The 17,551-nt window shown below is 35.5% G+C and overlaps 1 protein-coding gene across 1 annotated transcript in view; it reads left to right on the top strand.

Annotated features, from left to right (window-relative positions):
• Nucleotides 1-1,020: 1,020 nt before the first annotated feature.
• The window catches only part of LOC128098662 (cadherin-related family member 3-like), a 164,790-nt gene continuing 148,259 nt past the window's right edge, over nucleotides 1,021-17,551 (top strand). The window contains exons 1-5 of the mRNA XM_052719972.1: nucleotides 1,021-1,054; nucleotides 1,979-2,146; nucleotides 8,565-8,735; nucleotides 14,937-15,031; nucleotides 16,502-16,624. Coding sequence (XP_052575932.1) covers nucleotides 1,021-1,054; nucleotides 1,979-2,146; nucleotides 8,565-8,735; nucleotides 14,937-15,031; nucleotides 16,502-16,624 — 591 coding nt within the window. The remainder of the gene's footprint in view (nucleotides 1,055-1,978; nucleotides 2,147-8,564; nucleotides 8,736-14,936; nucleotides 15,032-16,501; nucleotides 16,625-17,551) is intronic.

Raw genomic sequence — 17,551 nt, 5'->3', positions numbered from 1 at the left:
ATATGTAACTAATGAAATGTTTAGTAAGCAAATTCCTCTTTGAACAGTTAATGGGCAAAATAGAAATTAGTTTTTACAGAAATATTATTTGATTTTTATTTACTTCACTCTTCATCTCACTATTATTACAAAATAATAATAATTCATAGTATAAAATACATCATTTACAATAGCTGAGACACAGAAAACATTTTAGTGTGCCATGTTTACATCATTTTCAATGTATTTATGAACATTGTTACACATTTAACTGGTATCGTTGGCTTGATCATTCTTTTATATTTATTCTAGCTTGTGTGAATAATTCTAAGTTATGCCAAATTGCATATAAATAATTAAAAATATGTAAATGCATAAATACTGGGAAGAATAAGCAATCCTTTTTCTAACAGGATGTCAGGAAAATGTTGCTATAAAGTAGTGCCACCTCTCTGAGTATTTTTCTCTTTTTAAAAGTGTTTCTTTCTGATCTGAACTTTCATGCTCTTTTTTGACCCCTGCTTCTCCTCTCGGAGGTACAGTGACTTTTATCATTCTTCATGTTTGCTAGGTTTTGAGCTGCCTATGTGTGGGTCTTGTTGCTCCTTGCAGCTACTAAGCAGCCATAAGTACACAGGTGATTACATAGTCAGTGTCAGCTGCAGTGTCTCAGGCAGGGTTTGAAAGAATGCATGGGGTTTCAGGATCAAGAAAAATTAGAGATCCCCTGGCTTCTTGCCAAAAATTCTCCATAGGAAACCACCCATTAACTGGAAAAGTGTGAATTAAATGGGTGGCATATAGTGATCCTGGCTTTGCAGATAATCTTACCAGATTTGTGTGGGAACAAACACAGGAGCTGAAATACGACCGGTGTACATAATCACTCAGATAAACAGAGTAAATCTATTGTCATCATGGTTGAGTAACAGCTGACTGACGTGCTGGCTTAACTTGTATGAAGACTGAATTTATATAAGTAGCCACAGTTGTGCATTTGTTAGTGGCCTTGGTGTGGACATTGGAGAAGCCAGCCTGAGTATGAATATCTTCAAGATTTTGTTAATGTGCGAAGGTGAGTTTCAGTTTGCAAACTGTTTGCCTTTAGAAGACTATGGGTATTGAAGAATTGAATCTGTGCTGGGATCCTTTTAGTTTCCGTTAATATTCCTCAACTTCTTACTTGTTCTTGTGTACATGTAGGTGTGTATGAATAAGGAGAAAAACTTAATATGGCCTTAGGTTATTTCAAGCAGGACTCCACTTGATATTTCCAGAGTCCTCTTTTTGTAGCGCTATTTGCTTTTAACTCTTGTCTACTACATATTATCATATGATGCATTTCTGAAATGGCTAATTTTCACACTAGGCTATTTCTTTGGATACTATATATGCTCATATATTATCCTTGTGTTGTATTTCACAGTCTGGGAGAGATTTTCACAATATTTTATTTCTGCTTTTTGCTGAGGAGATGTGGAGTTATGAATCTGTAATGAGTCACATATAAAGCAAAGTAGTCTTTTTTCATGATGGTGGAAAATAATGAAAATAAAAAAGCAAATAAAACCAGAAAAGACAGTGCATTGATGTTTTGAAGTGGTGTTTCAAATAAAAATGTGGTAAACTTTTTAATTAAAGTGTAGTTTAAGTGAACACACATAATTCCTTGATTGAATGGCTAAAGACAAGGAGGAAATTAGGGAAATTTCCTTTGAACAGGCATAGTAATTGTACTTGGTAATAGTTCAACAGCCAGACTGAACGAAGAAATAAAGATAGAATAATGATTGGATCTCAACTTGTTCTTTAGTCAAAATTCAGATGTAAGGCCCAACAGAAAATGTGTGTTAAAATTTCATTTAAAGGGAACACCGATGCTAGTTTCATTTTACATGAAGCCTTTTCATCAACTACAATCACTAATGAGCACAAGCCTACAGAATGATCATTTCATCGCTCTTGGTTTTACTTAAGTCTTTCTGTGTTACAGCTCTAGTGTTTTCCAATATTGTGGCAGAAATTCAGATATTGATCAACCCTGTGAATTTGCCTGAAAATAAGCTTCCTGGAACAGAGCTAAGCCGTGCTTATGACAAAGATGTGGCTGGAAAACCAAATGCCTACCGCTTTTTGAATAAAACAAAAGATTTTGTCATCGATGCAAGTAAATTAATTTTAGCATTTATATATTTTTATTTATTTTGTAACTGTTACATTAAAGTGAGACTCTGGAGATAATGATGTAGTTACACTCCAATGGTACATTAGAATATTTGCTCAAACTTTGCTTCAGATAATTACAGTTTCTGAAGTTTTTCCTCTGTCTTGCTCCTCTTTCAGAATAAGCCTCACATTGCCGCAAGTGTTCTTTCCTGAATAAATTAAGTTCTGTCCAATAATTAGCTTGAGAATTGCTTCTGCTTCTTCCTTTTCCAAGCAAAAAGTAGCCCTTGAATAAACGATGATTTGGGATATATATAGATATCTATAGATATATCTATATCTATAGATATCTATATCTATAGATATATCTATATCTATAGATATATCTATATCTATATCTATCTATCTATCTATCTATCTATCTATCTATCTATCTATCTATATATATATATATATAGAGAGAGAGAGAGCCCATTTCCAGGAAAACATTTTGAAATTGTTTTGACCAATAAATTGAAAGTGTATCCGTGAGGATTACCAAAGCATCAGTTAAGGCAGGGAGCACACTTCTGGCCGTGCCCAGCCAGGTAGTTTGTGTGCTTGGTAACTTGATAAAAAGTAGAAAGAGGTTCTCAGGTAAAACTTGAAGAAGCAAACAAAATTCACTCTTTCCCTCAATTAGCATGCAATCCAGGCCCACTCGAAAATACAGGTGATGCCAGTGAAAGATCATCAGCTTGTTTTTATCTATATGCTCTTTGTTCAAAATGTGATTTTTTTCATAGTTTTATAATTTTACAATTATATATGAAGCTAAGGTAGTGTTAACTGAGGTGTGTCCTAGCATAGCTCCTTTTTATATTTCAGACACCCGTTAAAATGCACGTGCACATTTATTTGTATATTATACTCAAATGTGTCAAAGCGTTGCCTGGTATAATGTTGATAAATGTAAGAAAATAGGTTTTAAAAATAGAAATGGCTTTGTGTCTCAGTTGCCGGGCATATGTCTTCTTCGGAATGATCTATTGAGAGCAGAGCATGCTCTACATTCTACAACAGCCCCATTTCCACACAAGTCATTTCCAGCTTCTGTTCATCAGACCGTCCCTTTCCACTCAATCTCTGAGATTTTACATTAAACCTCAAATTTGCAATTAATTTATCTTGACTGTAGTGTGATACTAGAAATCTTTCTGTGGCAATAGTGCCTCTGATTAATTTATTTACTTATTTATTATCTGTGTGTGGTGTTTGTAAATGTATGTAAACCAGAGACGGACAGCAGGGGTCCTTTTCAACTGCTCTTGGCCTTAATTTTGAGATAGGCTCTTTCACTAAGTCTGGAGCCCATCAATTTGGCTAGGTTGGCTGGCCAGAAAACTCCAGGAATCCTCCTGTCTGCCTTTCCAGCTCTGGGATTACAGGATATAAGGCTGTGCTCATCTTTTATGCTAATCTTAATCCAGATCCTCAGGCTTGTGCAGGAAGTACTTTGTCTGCTGAACCATTTTCCCAGATGGTCTTTAACTTTTCCTAGTCAGGTGGCAGCAAGACCCTCTCCTAAGTCTCTTCAACTGTCTGCTACTCTTTTTTTATCTGACCTCTGACATCTGACCAAAGACATTCTTTTTTCTTATTTGACCTCTGCTGAAGTTACAGTGTAAATCTTGGCTTTCATCTCTGATGAGATAAGTACTCCATATTACTTGCTCACCATTTCTTTATAATACGAGTATATCTGAATCTAATTATGGAAAACATATGTACACCTAATCTCTCATTTCCTGTGGCCCTTGCAATTGCCTAAGATGGAAGCTTTTGCAAACAAGTATTATCCTCTCCTCTGTGCTCATCAGCATCCTACTTAGCTTCTTCCCTAAGATAATCCCATATAGTCTTGTGTACCCAGATCTTTCCATCCTGTCCCCAATATGATTTATGAAAAAAATCATTTTTTTAAAAAGAATTCTTTTCTTAACCTATCTTGTGACATTTTTCTATCTCTTGGCTTAACCAAAAATTTTCATCTTCAGGAACAAATGTAGCATGTCTCCTGCCAATATTACTCACACTCCCACACATCTCATATCTCTGGGTCAGGAAGTGGGGAGTCAGCAAGCTTCTCCATCTGTAAAACTGATTCTTGAGTGTGGTTATGGTCCTCTTTGGAATTTCCCCTGCTTATTTTCAGCTCCAGATATTTTGCTTCTTCCCACACCCTGGTAGTCATTTCTCTGGGGGCTTGATTATGTCACTCATACTGTTTCTTTCTACTTCATGTTCTGCCACGGTGTTTCTTCTGTTTCTTTGATCCTCATACTATATCCTATCCAGTGTCCCAAATGCTCCATCCCTTTTGTGAGCCAGTGTAAAACTTTGTACTCAAATCTCTATAACTTTAAAATAAATTGCCATTCATATATCCCTGTGGTTGTAGCCAGAACTTTATCAACACCCAGTACAGTTTTGTTTCTGAGTACATATATGTGCTCACAAATTTATAGCTGCGTGTATATGTACAGACACTTGCAGCATGAATCTTAGAAGGTCTTATTAATAAAATCAAACCTGAAGCCAGGTATTGTGGTGAATACTGGAAGATCAGAGAAGCAGAAAAAGCTACAGCCATCTCACCTTGCCAATTCCTCAGCTGATCCTGTTTCCTCAGACTGGAAGCTTCTGAGTCCTCATCCAAATGGATCTCAGCTGAACTGTGCTGCTCAAAGTCTAAAAGCTTAACCAGCTCTAGTTCCTGGTTTTCATACCTTATATACCTTTCTGCTTTCTGCCATCACTTCTTGGGATTAAAGGTATGTGTCATCATGCCTGGCTGTTTCCAGTGTGGCTTTAGACTTACAGCCTCCCAAGTGATAGGATTAAAGGAGCGTGTGCCACCATTTTCTGGCCTCTATGTTTATCTAGTGGCTGTTCTGTCATCTGACCCCAGATAAATTTATTAGGGTGCATGATGTATTGGGGAACACAACATCACCACAGACGCTCATGCATAAGTGCTGGTGGGGGGCAGAGTTGACACTGTCTTCCTTCCCTGCTTTTGACCTATGTATTGAGGCAGGGTCTTTCACTTGAACTCATAGCTAACCAATCTTGCTTATCCAGCTAACCAGTGTCTGCCAGGAATCCCTTGTATTTACCTTCCAAGGCTGGGAGCATAGGTTGGCTATGTCTATCTAGATTTCATGTGGGTTCTGGGGGGTCTGAACTCTGATCCTTGAAATTGAACAGGTTCTTTAACCATTCAAAAATCTCCCAGTCCCTTTTATTTTCCTCTTAATTTCAGAATCTCAAACCCAGAGTTTATTTTTTAAACTCTTTAAATAGAATTACTAATCACTAATGTCAAGGTCCATTGTTTTGTTTTCTTTCTTTTTGTAAATTACCTCTATACTTTCTGCAGTCATTGGAATTCCTCTATCCATCCCTCCCTGATAAAGTGGTCAGGGAGTTTGCTATGTGGTTCTTGGACATTTTACTTGAGAGAACTCATTCATTTGACTGCCCAACTGTTGTTGTTCTGCTATTCCTGGGCCAAGGAATATTTGGGAAAAATCACATGAACCATCATATCAATCCTAATTTATCTTTAGCTCAAAGGGTGTTTGAGTAGTCCTTAAAGTGGCTGTAGTCAGATCTATTTTCATTGGCTAATGTGTTTATTTCTCAGTATTTCAAACCTCTGATACACTTAAAATCTTTATTGTCAACTGAAATCACATCACATATTAGGGAATGACTATAAATCATCTGTAGACTTCTTTGGGTTCCTTATAGACAGTTGCTTTGCCTTTCTGCCCTCTTGTCACAAGAGATGTGTTTTCTTTTACCTATTCCCATTTCTTTCAAATTACTATGAATTCCCCTCATATTTCTATCCCCTTTCAGTGATCATGCTGAATTAGCTTATTATTAAACATTTCTTATATTTTCTTCATCTTCACTTTGGCAAGTTTCAGCCATTATTTAAGCCATTCTTATCTTAGTAAAACTCATGTGTCACCGTAAAACATCTCACTTCTCATTAAATTGGTCAGTGTCTATTAAGAATTCTCTTCAGCATTGTTTTTAATTCTTGCCTCTGTCATATATTCTTGTGTAAAGTTCAGGATGAAGTGTGATTTCACCAAGACATATCATTCTACTTTAATGATTGATTCAAGGATACAGTTTGGTCCTTGCCTCATATAATCTTATTTTTTGTTGTTGTAAGTAAAAATTACCCTTTGCTTTTTAAAACACACTTATCTTTTTTAAAATTGCATTTATTTTTATTTTATGTGTATGTGTACTTTGCCTACATGTATGTCTATGCACCACATGTGTATGTTGCTTCTAGAATCCAGAAGGTGTTGAATCCTCTAGAACTAGAGTTGCAGATGGTTGCTAGCTCTAAGACATGGTAGGGATGCATGACAAGGAAAAGCAGCCCCTTCATGGATAGAGAGAGAAAAAGGAAGGTAGAGAGAGAAGAGAGGAAAGAAGAAAAGAAAGGCTGGGCTCACATAATTCTCTTCTAGGACACTCTCTAATAACATGAAGACCTGCCACTAGTCCCCAACTTTTGAAGAATTCACCACCTCACAATATCACCAAGATGGAACTTAGCCATGAAAACATGAAACTGTACAGAACATTCTAGATTCAAAGTAAACAAGATGCTAAATCTCTACTACTGGTGACTCATCAACAAACATCTGGTACCAAAGTATGAGCTATTATAAATCTACTGCTTTTGGTAGTTGGGTCTATAAACTCCAGATATATCTAGATTTTATATGTTATCTGCATAGATACAGGCAATCTTGCATTATATCCTTAACACTAAAATCTTTATAAGGAGTTAGAAGAAGACCCATACGGTCATTTCGTCAAGTTGGTTCAGTTTAATAAAATGAGACCCATTAAGAGACACCATAGTAAATAAATCCTATCATTGATGTTACTGATATTCTCTCAAGGTTGGATCTAGCACCACACTTTAAAATTATTTCTTGACTATTTAGGAGCAATACATAAGCTCCATTTCAATTTGAGTGATGTTCAAGTAGGGTTATGTTTGTCTCCTGCTATGACTTGAGTTTATCTGGCACATAGAATTCCATAAAATTAAAAGTGAAATCTCTAAGAACTTATAGGAAGTTTGTTTCAGGAAAACTTACCATTTGTCCTTTTAAAATTCATAAACTAGTATCAGTAAGTGCGTATGTTTTAAATGATAGTAAAAGATAGTCTGTTGATAATAGCCAATTTCTTATAATATATAGTAGTTTTTCTCTCTATTCAGTAGATTTCTTCCTAAGATATCATTATATTTAGTTTTGAGTAACTTATTTGTTGAAACATTTTTCTAGTTTCTCAAAATATCCAGACTTAATAAAAACTGATATGCCTAATACTGAAAAACGTGTTTGAACTGTCTATATTTTTCTTCATTTCATCTATACTAGCTCTTCTTCCCTCAATTTAACTGATTGTTTTAATGCTGAGAATTAGACTACTCTAGCAGGAGCAACATATTTCCTTCCACAACATAGAATTCTTGGTAACAAATTTTATCTCAGTTTCAGGTCAAAAGTCTGCAAAACCCAGACCCCAGGGGCTGGAGAGATGACTCTGTTGATAAAATACTTGATCTATAAACGTAAATATTTTGAGATCAGATTCTTAACATGTAAAAGCTGGGCATAGCAATGGTCATCTGTAATCCAGTGCATGTGGGAAGGGGTAATGACAGAGAGATCCATGATGCTTTCTGGTCAACCAGTGAATCCAGTAAGTTAACTCAAATAATGAGAATCCTATACATGGTGATAAATGATCGAGGACAACATCAACATCAACCTCAAGTAGCATACCACCAACAAACATGCATATACCACTGCCCCATACCCATATTATCAAACACATAAAGACTTTATGACATGATTTTAGAGTCAACTTATTATAACTAGTGAAGCTCGATATAAATAAACTTTTTCCTTGTTTATATCAAGTGAACATGAGGACAATGAAATCTCTGTCACTAATAAATAGCCTCTGTGATTTCAGAAATGATTTTCAGTGAAAATGTTTTAAGGAAAACATAGTTTACAAGATCAAAATGTGTAAATTACTCATATCTACTTGCCTGTATTTTTTCTTTGTAAATAATTTATTTTCATACCTATTTTCTTTTCTGTCCTATGAATCATAAAAGATTCATAGAATGAGAGATAATTGTGCTACTTTGGATAGATCATGTCATTTCCAATTTAGTTAATTTACATATCAATTATAATTTCTAATCCTAACACATTTCTAGACATTTCAGGTATATTTTTGTAAATAGAAAGATACTTAGGTATCTTACTAACTACACTGATAGACAGTATTTATGATTTTAATTGTCTCTTTTTTAGATTCTGGTGTCATCACGGCTACAAAAATCTTTAATTATGAAACTGATCCAACCAGGTTTCTACTTATAGTTGATACCGGAGGTGTCATGAGACATGTTTTGACTATTAATATAATAGATGTTCCAGAACCTCCAGACTGTACTGCTGACCCCCTCTTTTCTTCGGGTTCAGGTATGATTCTTATTTTTTATTATTTAGTTTCAATAGAAATATACAGTGAAAGAGATGAGACATACTGTTTAATATGGAACCATTTGGTATTATTATTAGACAAAGTATGTAGTATATACAAATATAAAAAACTATATCCCAATATACATATGTATAAGAAAACACACAAATTCTCAATAGAATAGATTGAAAATACATTTGTTAGGTAGAAATTTTCACTCATATATTGGAAGGTCAGAAAGCAAACACATTAAAATTAGGAAAATAATTCTTAAGGACATTTATAAAAGAAGTAAGATATGATTGAGCATTCCTTGGGTATATGCCCAAGAGTGGTATAGCTGGGTCTTGAGGAAGATTGATTCCCAATTTTCTGAGAAACTGCATACTGATTTCCAAAGTGGCTGTATAAGTTTGCACTCCCACCAACAATGGAGGAGTGTTCCCCTTGCTCCACATCCCCTCCAACATAAGCTATCTTCAGTGCTTTTGATATTAGTCATTCTGACAGGTATAAGATGGTATCTCAGAGTCATTTTGATTTGCATTAAGGATGTTGAACAATTTCTTAAATGTCTTTTGGCCATTTGAGGTTCTTCCTTTGAGAATTCTCTGTTTAGCTCTGTACCCCATTTTTAATTGGATTGTTGTTATTTTGGTGTCTAGTTTCTTGAGTTCTTTATATATTCTAGAGATCAGCCCTCTGTCAGATGTGGGGTTGGTGAAGATCCTTTCCCATTCTGTAGGCTGTCATTTTGTCTTATTTACTTTATCCTTTGCTTTATAGAAGCTTCTCAGTTTCAGGAGGTCCCATTTATTAATTGATGCTCTCAGTGTCTGTGCTACTGATGTTATATTTAGGAAGTGGTCTTCTGTGCCAATGAATTCAGGACTGCTTCCTACTTTCTTTTCTATCCTGTTCAGTGTAACTGGTTTTATATTGAGGTCTTTGATCCAGTTGGACTTGAGTTTTGTGCATGGTGATAGATATGGATCTATTTGAAATCTTCTACATGTTGTCATCAAGTTATGCCAGCATCATTTATTGAAGATGCTTTCTTTTTCCAGTAGGATCAGAATCTATCCCTGGTGATGAGCAGGATTTGGAGACACTTCGTGCAGCCTTGAGGCAGAGGGAAGGGATTGAACTTGCCTCTACTGGATGTGCCTCCCCATGGGAGGCCTTGCCTTCTTGTGGGGAAGAGTGGGGATGGGTTGGGAGGAGGTGACTGGGAGGGTGGGAAGAGGGAAGAGAGGGATCTTTAATTGGTGTGTAAAATGAATGGAAAATTTTTCTTAAGAAAAAAAAAAGAAGTAAGATAGGAAGGCAGGAGGGAGATATAAGTAAATGTATTAGTGAATTACTCCTTTCTTGGCTAACAAGTGAAATTTTCAGAATCCTGCTTTGGTTATATTATTTTTTTTCTTTTTACGAATAAAATCTGAGATCATGAAATGTTTCATCTAAAGTATTCTACTTTTTCTGACAGCAATTTTCCAATTGCTAAGTGATCAGAGCTTAGTCTGTATTCTCTGTCATCCATCGGATTCTTTTAACTGAAGAGCTATTGTCTAATAAATACCTTTTTATTCAAAATTTCAACAACAAAATAGTTCACATTCCTTAAAAGTGTGTCAGACATTCTACCTTCTCATTTTCTGAGTATAAGGAAGAGATGTGGAAATTAAAAATAGTAAGTTATTGAGAACTGAGTGCCCAGGGTTCATGTTTTGAATGATGAGTTCACTATCACTCAACTCTGCTCCTGTAACAGAGAAATGCAGCAATGCATAACTGGCAGCAAGCAGGTGCATTGCTGGTATTATGAATACTGAAACATCAGTTTCATACAGCATTTTTGTGTCACAAAATATCTGCCTTTGTATATTTAAATAATTTTATTTTATAGAAACTTTCAATTTTGTTTTAGTTTAGACCATAGAAACACCAAAACAATTACAGATGTAACTCATTTGAATAAGTTTAAAGACATTGAGTACAGATAGAGGAAGGCCAGACAGCAGATGTTTTTTTTGTTTTTTGTTTTTTGTTTTTTCAGTAATCCAGGGAGGGTATGGTGCATTTTAGCTAGGGATGTGGTAGAAATAAATGGAAAGACTTGTCTTGATATGCTTAAGTACTAAGTGAATCCAATGACAAACAAAATAAAAAGGAAGAAGGAAAGCACTCAGGTTTCTGATTTGCAAAACTGAGGCAGAGATCCTCAAGCATAAAAGGGAAACTGAGGAATAGACATCATTTGAAGAGAATTCTGAGCTCAGTTTGAACTTGCTATTTGATTGTTTGTTTGGGGATTAGGCAGTAAATAAGGACTCCAGGCATAACAGGCAAGCAATCTTTCATAAACGGCACCCCCAGAACAACATATTATATTTGACATGCCTTTGTTACATGTATCAAAGCAGGGATTTTAGTTAGCAGTTGAGCTCAGAGGGCTTGCATAGGGCTATGAATGTTTTGTAATTGAAACCATGGATTTGGATGAAATTACTCAATCACAGTGGGGAATTAGAGGAAAGGAAGGCAGAGGGCCAAACCTTGAAGAACAACGTTTAATGACATGGAGAAGAAAGTTAGCCTGCCAAGGAAAGAGAGGACTCAAAGTGGTGGTAGACAAAGGAGGAGCTATTCCATAAACTACAGGGAAAAGAACATTCCAGGAGAACGCCAGGTGCTTGCTTAGTAGACCTGCCTTCTACAGTTAACTGAATTGGGGAATTACAATGCCCGTTGCTTCCCCCAGACAATATAAGGAAACATAACCAGTGAGTCTAGGAGCTAGTTTACTATGTCATGGTGTGGAAGCCAGAGTGTAGCAGGTTGGTTTGGTTAGTGATTCCGAGAAACGAAAACATATCTTTAGAATTCTCAATATGAAACTGGAGAGAAGGCAGTGGCTGGGTTATCTGGGATTGCAAGACTCCTGTCTGGTTCACTTCTTTTTAAAAGAAGACATTGGGGTAATTTCAGAAACAAGCAGAGAGGATTCATTTGAATGGGAGGTTGAGCACACAAGAAGGGAAGGACAAACGGATAGGATGAAATGCACAGCTGGGATTAATGAAACCTCTATCACTGTTTGCATCTCCCTTTTGAACAGTTATATGTCTTTATTTATCATTTTAATTTATTTTCTGTTTATCAAATTAAAAGATGCCTTGAAATTTTATATTTTCTCCTTTCAAATTATGCTTGTATTCTACATTCTGAGAACATACTAGTAAGTGTGTCAGCTTGAGTATCTACTTGAAAGACATTTTTATCACTGTAATTAAAATGTAGTTCTATGAAAACAGAATTTACCTCAATTTTGAAGATGATGAATTTGAACTATAAATTTCTTTTGAAAACATAAAGTAATTTTTAGTATACCATTTTAAATTTTGAAATGTACAAAGCAAAATCAAGTGTTCAATTACTAAATGAGCCATATTAATTTTTTTAAAAATGATCATTAAGATAAATTATAATTTTTGTATGTGAAAATATCTCTTTTATATTTTCCTCAACTATTGCCTTTACTTCTTTCAAAATCTTGGTTGCATTTAGAAATGTAATGTGTATTCCATGAACTTGATACAAAAGTAGTCTTTTACTTCTTTTTACTATTATGAAAAATATTCTCTGACAATCATGTGCAGCTTGTTTTGTTTTCAATAGGAACAAACACATGCACACACACTTTCAATGGTATTGGCTGTATATTTAACTAAATAACTGTGTTCTTGTCTTGTTTTATTTTTCCTTTCTATTGTAGTCGAGAAGTGAGGTATCAGATTATCCCTCCTGACTCCCCCCCCCCACCCCGCCCCTGAGTTCTTGGACCCCATATGGATCTCAAACTCCCATGACTCTTGCATATGATGACTACCCTCTTCTTACTTTGAATTCCTTCTTGCCTATGAGGGGATAATAAATGTGTGCTCGATGAAGACAGAACAAGGGAGATAGTTACTGGACACCTAGAATTGCTAAGACACTGTCGGACATGATCTGAAAATCTGTTCCAGCATTTTGCCTTATCAAAAAATTTAATAGCTATTCAGGAGACTGCCAACAGGAGATTTTTTTTCCATAGATGCTGGAAGTTTTAGACCAACTCCTTCCTAGTGGTGCTCTTTTGTCTGCCAAGTGATGAAAGAAGTATCACTTGTATAAATGTTGATGGGAAATCAAAAACAGGAACACCAAGTTTGGTCCATTCGTCAGGCAAGCATGGATGTACAAATAAGTTTTGTGAAACTGTTTCTGCTGTAGAATAGATTTAGATTGAGTGAGAGGTGAAAAGATAATATAAACCCTGACAATGAAGGGTAGGAAAGAGTTGGGGCCAGAGGTAATCAGTGTTTTACAGACATGAGTGTGTTTACATGCTAAAGAGTAGTAGGCAGAAGTGAAAGAGTGACTGAAAACGAGGGGTAACCCAGTCAGAGCAAGGGAAGATCAAGGGAGGTGCCAGACAGTGAGCAGTTTTGCCTCCTGTGGAGAAATGCTTCCGTTTCCCCCGATACAAGGACAGAACCTGCAGTTATGAGTGGCGGTGCAGAGCCCCAGGGGAAAGTCCAGCTCTTACTAGTCTAAGTGGTTGTTTACTTTGTGATAGGTTCATAGCTCCTCTCTGGACTTCAAAATAGATGAAGGCTTTTGCAGGGAAAACCAAAATTTGAAGAACATAGAAAGTTAAAAGAGTGTACTAATGAAGAATTGCTTCAGAGCTTTGAGGGTCCAGTACAGTTAAACCTTTAATAATTCTCTTTGTAGATAATAGCTTGAACTAATAAAGACTCAGAAAAACCTGACAGTTGGCCAACATTTGGACAATTCAAAAGGATATTAAGTCCAGTGTTCTGATCATTTGATTCAAGCTGAGGTCTAGATGCCTGCATCTGTCTAGTTATGCTTTACTTCATCTATTTTAAATTTCAATTATTATCTTAGAGTAATTTTGTTATCATTTATTTGACGTTAATGAAAAAAACAAGTTTTCAGGTGTGTTTGTAAGTATTTCTATACCTCTCTGCCCTACTGTACACCCATGAGGCTTTGAACAGAATTTCCTGGTTTTGTACTTCCAAGAGATTTGATTTTTCTGTTAACAGTTTCACAGCATAATTAGACCTGTTGTTTGTATTTTTTCTCTTACTGACAGTTTTTCTGTGTGATTTTTCACTTGAAATATGGCATCAGAGTGAAATGAAAGCTTAAGACATTAATTTATAAGTTTAATAAGATTTTATTCTTCATATTATTAATTTACCTAAGTTTCTTTGAAATTGGATGATGATATGTCTTCAAATTATGCTAAAGTGGGTTTGTGTGTATTGGTAATTATTCTACGTCCTCTTCTTCCTTCTTGTATTATTTCTAGAGAAAATATGGAAGACATGTTCCTGAGTACCAGCATTAACCTCCACTATGCCAAAATCTCTTAGATTAAACGTTACAAAAATTTAAATTTAGTTGGGAAGTTTGGGAAAGTTTGATTTTATTATTAGTTGAATTTAGTCTACTTATATAGGAAATTTAAAAATGCCTTATCACTGATCTTGAGTTCAAGTTTCAATAAGGTCTAATTTAGCAACTCACAGGCACACACACCCTCATAATGCACACAACACATGCACATGCACACAGACACACACAGATGCACACACCCTCATAAATCACATACACACAGGTGCACACAGATCCACACACCCTCATAATTCACACACACACACACACACACACACACACACACACACACACACACACAGACACACATTTCAGAAATAAAGAAAACAATTCATTTAACCTGTTTTTTTTTTCCTGAGCCCATGCCATCCATCCATGCAGTATTTTATATAAGTTTATGCATTTTTTAAAAACCTGTGTTTTCAAGAGATGTTATAAGGTATGTGAAACAGACCCTAGCAGATGTAGAAATACTTTGTGGCACCTTACTGGATCCTCATGTCGTGTTCTTTCTTACTAAGTTATAGTTGCTGCCAATAATGCTACAGAGTAAAGAAAAGCGCTCTGTGGGCCAGGAAAGATGATAAGAAGTCAAAGAGGAAAAGACTAAAAGGAGAAAAGGAAGACTAGCTGTCTTAAATTGTTAGCCCAGCCCCACAATAATCCAAAATCCACATTAACATAACAAATATGTTGATATAATATTCTTGATTTTTGCTTCACAGCTACATTTGAAATTGCTGAGGACTACCCACTCTTTCAATCCATCTACAAAGCAACTGTTACAGATGAGGACATTGCACATGGTGACAGGCTGACAGTAGGTGTTTATTATTGTGGGAGATGTGAATATTTCTGAAGCTGGTACACAGGGCAAAGTGGCTGAGGCTGTTTAGAAGAATAGACAACGTAATTTAATAAATGAATAAAGTTAATTATTCAGTGCAATATTTGTGAGATTACTTTTATGTGATTATACAATAAAATGTGCATATATGTATATACACACTACTGTAAACCAGCCTATACATATTGTGTGTGTGTGTGTGTGTGTGTGTGTGTGTGTCTGTGATTTTGATGCTTTGCCTTCCTGACTCATAAGTATCTAACCTATAGAGATTTGTTTTCTAATAATTGATTCATGGTTAGACAGTTTCTCATAGACTTGGCATGGAAGAAAACCTTCTAAAGTTCTATCCAGGAGGTGTGCTGGCATTTAACCTCTGAGAGTCAGCATGCTATCCTGACAGCTGTTCCTTTTGAACACATACTGTCATCCCTTACTACTAATTCAGTGACTCTCACTGTGAGCTAATGAAGCAGCAATGGCTGCTGGGCTGTCAGCTGACCTGGGCTGCTCTGGCTTTATCCCAGACCAGTGTGGTGATGTTGGGACAGTCATATAATCTCTCCTGCCCGTGCTTTCCACAATTAGAAGATTTTTTTTTCTTTCCCTACCACTCATTGATATTGTTGTCAAAGTAGTAAAATTCCTTATAGAATAGTCAAAATTATATTGTTGTAGACAAGCCAATATGAAATTGTTAAGAAATCTGAGATACTTCCCTATTAGATAATGTCTTTTTAGTAGATTAAAGAAAAATAACCTATGGTACAGCTGAAAATAGTATTGCCAGTATGCCATTTGTAGGAACATGAGAGGAACCAGTGGGTGATAGTTTCAAAATATTGTGTTTTGAGAATTAGTTATATTGCTAGAGTATAGGATTCATATCAGTTTAAAAACAAGTTCATAATGGTAACTGGAGCTTTCCCTAGTAAATTATTAACTTCTTTCACTTTATTGCCAGATACTTTTAAGAACAGATTTATCTAATTTAACCTCTCCTCAAATTACTGGAGAACTTTCAGTAAAGTTTTAAAACCTGCATATCCAGCTGTATTAATATTTGAAATTTTAAAATGTGTGGGTGAATCTTGATATCTTTTTGGAATTTAAAAAGTGGTAATAAATTTATTCTGTATGTATATCCTTTCACATATAAAATCATTTGTAGAATCAGAATTAGACATTTTCAAATTCTTGGAAGAAAATATGGTTGTATAACTCCATTAAAGATTAGCAAAGGGAGTGTATAGTATTATAAGCAACTGAGTTGATTTTCTTCTACTGCAAATGACAATATTTCAGTGATTTTATAGCAGCTAGCCCGTAAGAGTGATTATGGAAAAATAAGGAACTTTCTGTATGTTTGTCCCATTATTGTACATTAATAACTTTTCTGTACCTTTTGATTCATTTTGGAGTAATATACATTTTATTTCCCAGTACAGCATCGAGACAGAGTTATCTGGACCAAAGAGGGGAGCACACACATTTGGAGTAGATCCTGTAAATGGTGTTGTTAGCTTAAGAGGTGAAGATGCCTTGGACTTTGATGCTGGATATCATGTAATTTAATTTTATTTATTTCTCTAGAAAGAATGGAAGAGAATTTTAAAAAAGGGTAATATTTTGCAAGATTCATTTGCAAGGATTTGTGTAGTTAACCAAATGTCTAGACCAGATCCTTCCAATTACCAAACTGTAGAGATTGCACCTTAACTACATAAAAATTTCTAAAGACATTTAAGACAAAATGACCACAGATATCCTAGGTAAGTGACCATTGGAATAACTGAGTGTGAAGGGTAGATAATTGTAAGTTATTACCATTAGTACTACCATTGCAAAACTGCTCCTGTTCTAGAGATGACTCCATATATGTTAACTCATGATGCAGTTGAAAAAAGACTGAGTAAGAAAATGCAAGACTCTAGAACAGTGGTTCTCAATCTTCCTAATGCTGTGACTGTAAACGGTTCCTCGTGTTGTGGGGACCCCCAACCATAAAATTGTTTCCTTGCTACTTCATAGTTGTAATTTTTCTACAGTTATGAATCATACTATAAATATATGATATGCACCAGCAGGAATCAAGACCCATAGGTTGAGAATACCTACTCTAGAACAAAAATAAAGAAGTTGCTGATGACATTTAGGAAGCAGATTTAGTAGTTGAAGATGACTTCCACTTTATAATCTGAAGAAAAAAATAAAAGGATGAGGAGTGCAAATGAATCTTATTCAAACTTCAGTTTGGAAACATTGACTGTTGCAGAATAGTAGAGTAGGCAATGACAGATTTTGTGAGTACTGTATGAGATTAAAGTTAGATGGGAAAGAGGTGGAAGTTAGGTATATTTCTATGTGCGTGTAACCAATTCAGACCTAACATTCTGGTGCTCCCTTGCCTCTCTTGTCTTTACTTATACACTCAACCCAACACATGCAGACTTCTACAATTCTTTCTTCTTTATCCCCACTTCATCAACTGAT

This window comes from Peromyscus californicus, unplaced genomic scaffold (genome assembly GCF_007827085.1).
Source record: "Peromyscus californicus insignis strain IS unplaced genomic scaffold, ASM782708v3 Scaffold_6__1_contigs__length_162567912, whole genome shotgun sequence".
Classification (NCBI taxonomy): domain Eukaryota; kingdom Metazoa; phylum Chordata; class Mammalia; order Rodentia; family Cricetidae; genus Peromyscus; species Peromyscus californicus.
Note: the sequence above shows the minus strand (reverse complement) of the source record. Positions and strands in the feature narration are given on the sequence as shown.